Raw genomic sequence first — 8939 nt, forward strand, 5'->3', positions numbered from 1 at the left:
CTTTACTAGCCGCAGCATTGCAATGCAGGCTCATGTTCATCTTGTGGTCAATTATGACCCCCAAGTCCCTTTCATCCGTAGTGCTAGCCAGCGTAGCACTGCCGAGCCTATAAGGATGCTGCAGGTTTTTCCTCCCAAGGTGGAGAATCTTGCATTTTTCGGTGTTAAATACCATCAGGCTCTCATCCGCCCATTTGCTGAGCCTGTCCAGGTCAGCCTGGATCACCCTCCTGTCCTCAGGTGTGGATGCTTTACCCCAGAGTTTGGTATCATCAGCAAACAAGATTCTGCTCTGTCACGCTGCTGTTTGGTGTGATGGCACAGGAGAAAAGCTAACTAGAATTAAGTCGCTTTCACTCTGTCCCTAGTTGGAAAAGCCAGATGCTGCTGATAAACCAGTTCAACTGTTCAACCAGAAAGCTGCATCCCCACCCCATTCTGCATGGTACCATGACCTCCCTTGGAGGTCTTGTAGGCAAACACTGACTCGTGCCATTGCTATGTGTCTAGGGAGACCAGAGGGGTCAGAGCACAAGGCAATACAGATACAGCCCTTCAAGCACGGTCTTAAAACACACATTGGCCTATGGCTTTAACCATCTGCTTTCCCTAAGCAAGCAGCTGCCCTTCGTGGCTGCAGGCTGTGCCTCCCCAGAGCCAAGATCTTACCGGTTAGTCCTATCTTCTTGCGGCAGGTGAAACAGCGATTCTTTTTCTGTTTGGGTTTCTCTGAAGCCTTCTTGCCCTCAGGAGAGTTCTGGGATATTTCAAGGAGGGTACCTGAGACAGAGAGAGCACGGCTTTATTCCCTGTTAAGTCAGGAAAGAGTCTGTCTTATATTACAGTACCATCTGGAGGCCCCATTTATCTTCAGCACACCCTCAGGGGAGGGGCAGGCATGCAGAGCGCAGGGAAAATACTTGCCCCAGAAAACTTATGATCTGCAGAGACAACACAGAAGGGGGAATTGAGGCCACATGATTTCATGATGTGTCCCTGGTCCAGATCTTCAAGCCTCAGTCCAGCCCTCCGCTGCACTTTAGAGCTTTGCAGGTAAGGTTCAATACTAACTAGTGTGAAGCTTCCCACAGCACCATGCAGCTGCAGGCTTTCCGAAGGGCAGTGAGCACTGGAGCTGCTGTTCTATGGATGGGAGAAGCAAGGGTCGGGCTCTGACAAGCTGACAGGCAGGGATTACCCATGTCTCCTGCACGGCTATGGAGCCCAGGGACCTCCCCTACACTGGCATATCTGGAAGTCCCACTCACCACCTCCCTGCACTGGCAGATGCCTGAACACTTGGGAAAATCCTATCCAAAGAGCCCACTTGACTTTCTGGAGATCACAGAGCAAGAGCCTGTGCTGCATCTATGCTCCTAGACAGCACCACCCACCACAGATGAAACCCCTCGCACTGCTGCACTTTGCAGCCCTCCTTCCAGACTTGTCTCCAAGGCCTTCCCTTCCCTTCACTGGGCTCAAGCCCCAGGGTAGAACGGGGCACCTGGGGCTGGTTGCCTTACTACCCTCCCACATGGCTGTTCAGGTTTGTGCAGGAACAAACTGGCCAGCTTTGATAACCATGGGCTTGTGCCAAAGAAGAGGGTCTCTGCAGTAGAGAGTTATAGCTACAGGCTACCAACAGGGTTTGGTGCCCTAAGTCAGGACTGTCCAAATCAGGACCTGCGGGGCTAGAAATTCTGCAGTGGGATGACTGACAGCGGCACTAACCCCTACAGCTGCCACAGCCTTTGTCAGCAGCATCAGCACCCAGAGGGATTTATGCCACCACCATTTGCCTGGCCACCAAATTTCTAGGTTCACAGACATTAGGACTGGGAGGGGCCTCTCGAGTTCATCGGGTCCAGCCCCCTGCCTAACAGGCAGGAAGTCAGTTCAGGTCAGATCACCCCAGCGAGATAAGCATGCAAAAAGGCTCCACTAGGGATAGCTTCTGGCAGTACCAGGGCAAGCAGCAGCATGCTAACGCCACAGGTGCTGGCTGCCCTGTCGCCAAGTTTCCAGGACAAGATCCCTGTTAGGGCTGCCTTTCAGCAGCCCAGTCAGCAAGAGGGGGGTTAATGCTGCCACCGCTCCCCCTGCCACCAGTGGGTTGCCCGGCCCACAGTACGGATCCAGCCTGCCAAGCCGAATGAGGTAGATGGCTCTCCAAAGTGATCCGAGGCCATGCCCTACCATGCAGGGACACCTACCCTTCTGCCATCTCACTTCATCCACTTTGTCCCCAACTCTCTGAGATCATGAAGCCATTCAGTGCACTGCCACATCAGCAGAGGCCCACACTGTAATAGGCTTGCCAAGGCTCCCAGTCACCAGCACCCATAAATAGAACCCAGGGGCCTGACTCCTGGTCCCCTACCATCAGACTACACTGGACTGATCCCCACTTCCCAGAGAGCAAGAGGGCAGGGAACTGCATTACCCAGCTGTCTATAACTAACCAAGGTGGGGGAGGCTTCCAGGTGTTCTGCCGTTTACAAATATAGGCATTGTACAAGATTATGAGACCATTGGATGTTTGCAGTTTGGCAGCTTGTAAGTGCTCTGCCCACAGCACAACCCCTTCTGCCCTATCTGAAGCCAATGAGGGGATGATCGTATTAGCAACCCTGCCTAGAGTTTTGGGCTAGCACCCTCATCACTGCTTTGTCAGGGGGTTATGTATCTGTGCATGTTTATGCTCACATGAAGTCTTCTCTTCCCCCCACCCCCAAACTACCTGAGGAAGATGCTGATGAGGCTTCTTCTGTCTTAATGTATCCTACTGTCTCGTCGCTGGTCTCCTCTCTGGATATGCTCATGGCTGTCATCTGATGGGTCACAGGGGTCTGAGTGCTGGGAGCATTTGCAGCAAACAAACCGCGGAGCAAAGAGAAACATTTTCCTGTGAGGAGCAGTTTTATGAGTGGCAGCTCTGAGAGAGCCCTTAATTATCTTTGTTACACTCACAGAGAGCTGGGCCGTACAGTGGGTCACAATTTAACCGCTCTCTTTTGGAGACTTGGGTTCAAATTGCTTTTAGGACACAAATGAAATGAATCTGGGATGCTCTCAGCTCCCCTCCCACCATCTCACGGCCATCAATATGATTCACAACCTATACAGAAAAGTCCAGGTCTCAAACAGCATATACGGTGCTGCCCTGAGAATAAAGCAACAGATCCCAGTGAGAATAGTAGGGGAGTTATTAATGAGGACAGAGATGCCCTAATTTTGCTATACGGGGTTCCAGGCTGGGTTCTGTCTACAACTGAGTCAGGACTAATAAGCAGGGATCTGGGTTTTCCGCTCACCGTGGAAAAATGCAGATTTCCTCCCTTAAAAGGAGAAAAAAGTGGTCTCCTTTAAAGCAGTAAATCAAGGATTTCCTCCTTTAAAAGAGAAAACTACAGAAAACTGCAGGTTCCCCCTTGCAGGTTGGGAGCCTTCCAGCCCGCAAGGGGCTGCTTGGGACTGGGATGATATTCTAGCTACAAGAGAAAAGGCTTGTTTCCCTCTTCATTTGTAAACCCTTCCCATTAAGGAGCTAGGCTGGTGCTGGCCGCACTCAGCTCCAGCCGTCTGAGGTCAGTGTACCAATGCAGTTAAAGACAAACCTCTCCTGAATTTGAAGGAGCTGGAGAGAGCAGGCTAGATCCTCCAACAGGCCCAGCCCTTTGCTCACAGTTTTCTAGAGCACCCATCAGCTTAGGAGTCCCACTGGATATTAGTCAGGTGGGGATGAGGCACCCCACAGGCTTTCAGGGGGCATCCAGTCCTCATTCACAACAGCTTGACCCCAAATTTTCCTAGTGCCTTCAAGAGAACTACTCCTCATGTCCATCAGTGTGATGTGAGACCCAGACAGGGTCAATAAAGTCCAGACAACATAAGTCTCGGAAATTAAACAGGGGGACAAAAAAGACAGGATGGGGTGAAACTAGGGAGGACCAAAAACATTTCTGGGGAGCGTGGAGGTGGAGAGGCACTCAGCCTCCCATATATCAGCTTGTCATCTTCAGAGCAATAGAGGTTCAGACTAGACCATTGCAGTCTCTTGCTGGCTTGGCTTTAGATCCGGACTATTCACAAAAGCTCACTGGCTGCAAGGTCAGCGAACAGAAGCCCACCTCTGTGGCCCAAAGCCATCACTAGTCAATCAGCCCAAAACCTCTCACCCCTACCTGGCTTTCACATCTTCAGGCATAGTATCTTCCTCCGTGTCCTGGCCTGGGTTGGAATCTGAAGCCACAGGACTGCTGCTGGGACCACTCGCTGCTAAGAAATAAAACCACATTCCTGGTGAAGGCTCCAGCAGATAGACAAGTTTCCTGAGGGGGTAAGAGATGGTCCAGGGCAGAGCGCAGTGGGACAAGTAGGGCTTAGGAACTAAGTCCTGCTTCTCAGTGCCCACACTGGTCACTACAGGAACCCTGAGCTCACACCGTCTTCACAGCAGTCCCGGTCCCACCACAAACCAGCAGAATCAAGGAAGGCCACTACAATGCTGGAGATCAAAACCATGTGAGACACTCCTGAGGCATCTCTGACTTTGAGAGCTGAGCCCTTGGCTACATGGCATCTGCCCATGCTCTCAGTGCCAGGTTTGTGGCTGCTTCTGTGTTCAGCAACATGGCTGTGTTCATCCGCAGAACAAACTGCCAGTGCTGCTGCTCTTGCCTGTCAATACTAAGATGAGAAAACTAAACAAATTCAGAGGGGCCGAAGTCACCGATTTCACTGATTTCAGTGAATTCAAGCCAGTAAGGGTATGACCTGATATTTTTAGCAATATCCACTCACCCTGGGGAATGGCTGACTAACCAAATGTCCCAACCTTGAGTGTGATGAGTGGTGCAGCGCTTAGCAAAAGGGGCTGGAGCAGGGGGGAAATAAAAAGAACTGGGAGGGGGAACAAACAGCCATCACGGACAGGGATCCATGGAAGCCTGGATTCTCAGCTCTCAGTCCCAGCTACACATGCCGAGCCAGATCTCAGCTTTCCAGGCGGGAGCAGTTCAGCTGTGACGTGCTTTAACCAGGCTGTCCTGGCTTCGTAAACATCACGCACCAAGGCACCCCATACAGCTCTCCCCAGGAGGGCTCCTACCTGGGGGGCTTATCCGACCGCTGCTCTGCTGTCTCTGCAGATACTCTTTATAGCAAACAGAGCACATCCCATTGGTCCGGGGGCTGCCATAAAACCCACAGCCTGTAGTACACAGCATGGGCACTTGTGTTTGATTGGTCTCCTGGGCCATCCTTTCTCCTCCAACAGGCTAAGCTGTGAGCGGGAATGAGAGAGAGAGAGAGGTTAATTGTGGGAAGAAAAATGTTTCACTGCAAGCTGCGGCTGGCCAGGAAGGACAGGAGCAAAGGCTCCCACAGCCCGGGTCCTGCAAACACTCAATGATGCAGCTTGACTCCCCCGAGTCAAAGCTACACATGTGCATATGCTTGCAGGATCAGAGCCCTAACAACCCTGCAACTCTCAGTCCTGGGCAGCCTAGTTTTGAACCATCCATCAAGGGGAATAGGATAAGCAGCCCGTTCTCAGCCCAGCAGGCCTGTGGAAGCCCACGGAATATATCTGCGAGTCTGGGCCAAACAATCCATATCCAAACGTGAAGAAACGTCTTAGTGAGCATTCCTGATGACACCTGCAATCACCAGGCTGAGGGCCCCTGAAGGGCTGAGTAGCCCACACCGGGGAGAGTTAGCTACATTTTACACCATGTACGTCTTAGCTCTGCTTTCGGGCTGTCATGTGCTCACTCAAGGCTGTGATATCCAGCTCAGAGCACATTCAAATCCAAATACAAATCTGCTTTTCTTTGAACGGTGTCCTTGAACCCTGGTGAGAGGTGCTTAGGAAAGAAAACAGGGGAGGATTCCTAGAATCCTATTTTGTAAAATCTGTAGCACATGCAGTTTTTGAGTGGCCTGTGGTAGTGGCTGTCTATGTTGGATCAAAAGCAGGCCCTCCGGGTATCTTCACCCAACTGCTTTTCCTTCTGCAAGGCTGGCACAAGAACAGAAGAGTACAAACTGGCCACTGATACATTCAGACTAGGAATGAGTCAGTCTCTCACCATAGTTTCATAGCCGGTAGGGTCGGAAGGGACCTGAGCAGATCATCAAGTCCGACCCCCTGCCATGGGCAGGAAAGGATGCTGGGGTCAAATGATTGTCTAGCCTCCATCAAAGGAGCGAGGTTCTGAACAGGAGGCCCACCTGAATTAGCAACCATCCAGAAGTGATGTGGTCCACAGCGCGTCTGACTGCCTTTTGACTCCCCACCAAAAGTGGCCAGACAACCCGTTTATAGCTGGGTTGACTGGGAGCAGCCTTTGGCAGCAGTCAGAAGCAAAGCTTTGAATTCAAGCCTCTGGAGCTGTAGTGAGACAACTTAACCAGAAGTGTGGCAGCTCATCTCAACTGCTCTCTCATCTCAAACAGGGGCAGCGGGGACAAGAAATACCCCTGTTTCTAAGATGCTCGTCAGGTTTAGAAATGAGATGATGCAAGAAGGTGGCCTTCAAGAGAAGATGACTGATCTCAAGGATCTGGGGTGCCTTCCCATCCAACCTGCTGCGTTATTTGTATTCCCAAACTGCAGGGAAATACGTTCTAAACAAAAACAGTAAGCGATGGCTCCTGGTGGTAATAAGCATGGAGTGACATGGAACAGAGAGACAGAGCACCACAGCTTGTAGCAGAAATGACAAATCATTCCTGTTCTGGGGTGAAATTGTGCTCTCGGTCACAGCACTGAGAACCTGCCAAACTCCAGGGACGATGGCGCTGTTCTAAATTTACACCAGTTAAAAAGGAAACCAGAGTCCAGCCCTATGTCATAAGATCATAGGGTTGTGATTATTCTGGCCTCTACAACACCACCATTTTGAGCACGTGGAGCTGGAGCCTTTACATGTCAGAACAGGAAGTTCCCCTCTGCCTTTCCTGCAGCCTTCCCTCCGAAGGCAGCCGAGCCAAGAGCCCCACAAGCTCCCAGAAGTCCTTTTACAGGAACAAGACACTGTCCAGCCTCTGTGGTTTTGTGCGGGGGTGGGTGGAGGGATGCAGAGCCAGTGCTCTCATGCAAAACCCGTGCAATCCCTGCGGGAAGCTCCCCCTGGAGCTACTGCTACTTTGCAGTGCAACAGATGGGTGCCAGGGACAGCCACGTCCTGGGAGAGCCCTGCCAACTGCTTCCTGCCTGCATGCTGCAAAACCTCCCCCCTGAGGCAACAGTGTATTGGGAACAAGACAGCTTTCCCCTCCCATGAGCTGTTCTGTGGGTGGGCAGTGATTCAGCTCATACCAGCTCACTCCTCTCTGTCCTCCGCTGGGTTGATCAGAGTCTCTAACAGCACCCATGGCAGGCCGCCCTCTCCCATCGGCCAACTCTATCAGCGCAACCCTTCACACCAGCCACCCCCACACTTGGCTAGAGGGGCGAGGTTGCACAAGGGCTCCAGTTAACCCAGTGCATGCTGGATTACTAAAAGCAACCCAACCCACAGCCCAGGAGAGCAGCTGGGAATAACAGCGGTCCTTCCCAGCCTCCCTTGCAGAAGCAGCCGCTAATAAAGCTGCCCTGCCCAATGGTAAGAGGGATTTGCACAGCTGATCTATGCATATAGGCAGCTGCCCCCATCAAGCCAGCAGGGCTTGGGCACACCTGGATGCTCCCAGCAGATCCCAGCCACCCTGCCAACGCATCAAGTGAGCGCTGGTATGGGGCCAGCTGCTGACGGGCCCACAGCAGCCAGCTGCAGTGTTGCCAACTCTCATGATTTTAGGCGTTGTTCTTAAAGTCTACGCTTCAGGAATGTGAAAAACTTAGGAGCTAAATTTTTCACAACACCAAAAATCATGAGTTGGCAATACTGCAGCTGAAGGTGCGGGTGGTAGGAGATGGGTCTTCACATGCCGCTCTGCACGCGTAGCACGGACAACCCAGTGAAGGGGTTTCCAGTGTGACCCCACCTCAAAGCTCTGCTGGGAAAACTGCAGTGATGAGGCCTTGGAAGGGACCCAGAAAGCAGCCTGATGCCCTTGCTACACACACAGATTAAAGCAGCACAATCCTAAAGGAGTGTCCTGCCCAGGGCTGACCCTCATCCACAAAGGACACACCATCACAAGAGCAGGGTGCCCACGACTGGGGAGGCAGGCTCCTCAGCATAAACACCACCAGGGCAAGTTTCGGTGCCCAGTACAGTGCTGCCACTCCTCACTACAGCTCTAAGCATCTCCTCTCTGCTGCTGCTCCCCATCTCCACGCACAGGCTCTGGCTGAGGATGAGGCCAGAGGCTACGGGCACTGCAGGCACCAAGCTGAAATCTGTCTCGTGCACCCAGTCCCAGAACACCAGACCCAGCGGCACCTGCTGGATTAGCAGGCGACAGATTTCAAACAAAGCGGAAGCACTTTTTTTAGGCGCCGCGCAGTTCACTTGTGGAACTCGCCGCCACAGGAGGGGGCACAGGTGCCGAAACCCGCTGCGCTGTCCTTCCCGGCTGCCCGCCGACCAGAATGGTTGGAGATGCTTCCTGGGCATCTGCAAACCAGGAAATGCTGAGGGAGGGCATTGACCGGGGGGCGCCCGCTGCAGAGACGACAGGATCAACACTCTCCCCCTATAGCACCCGCCTCTACCCACCTCGCCCGCACCGGGGAAGAGCCGGGATCTTTTCCTAAGCCATGAGGGGCTGGACTGGATGATCTCCCGAGGTCCCTTCCAGCCCTAATGTCTCTGAAAAGCCGTGCAGGGAGTCACCTTGCTGCCCAGCGCCTCCTCCCTGATGCCGAGGCCAGTCCTCCCGGGGCAGAGGCGGGCAGAAACCCCCACCTGCAGAGAAGGGGTCCCAGGGACAGGCTCGGGGAGTCCTGCGGGGAGCGGGCCGGTGAACGCATGGGTCGCAGCGGGGTG

The 8939-nt window shown here is 53.0% G+C and overlaps 1 protein-coding gene across 4 annotated transcripts in view; it reads right to left on the minus strand.

Moving 5' to 3' along the window:
• The window catches only part of LOC109294817 (AN1-type zinc finger protein 5-like), a 14161-nt gene extending 5267 nt beyond the window's left edge, over window positions 1–8894 (minus strand). The window contains exons 1-5 of one of the 4 annotated variants that reach the window (XM_019513306.1): window positions 8787–8894; window positions 5111–5284; window positions 4185–4275; window positions 2741–2880; window positions 670–780 (exon numbers count right to left, since the gene is read on the minus strand). In XM_019513306.1, coding sequence (XP_019368851.1) covers window positions 670–780; window positions 2741–2880; window positions 4185–4275; window positions 5111–5261 — 493 coding nt within the window. In that variant the 5' untranslated portion in view covers window positions 5262–5284; window positions 8787–8894. Of the gene's footprint in view, window positions 1–669; window positions 781–2740; window positions 2881–4184; window positions 4279–5110; window positions 5285–8165; window positions 8268–8786 lie in introns of those variants that run through there. The other 3 variants (XM_019513304.1, XM_019513307.1, XM_019513305.1) reach the window with 3 other exon arrangements.
• Between the last annotated feature and the right edge of the window lie 45 nt (window positions 8895–8939).

This window comes from Gavialis gangeticus, unplaced genomic scaffold (assembly GCF_001723915.1).
Source record: "Gavialis gangeticus isolate Ggan-Ray unplaced genomic scaffold, GavGan_comp1, whole genome shotgun sequence".
NCBI classification, from domain to species: domain Eukaryota; kingdom Metazoa; phylum Chordata; order Crocodylia; family Gavialidae; genus Gavialis; species Gavialis gangeticus.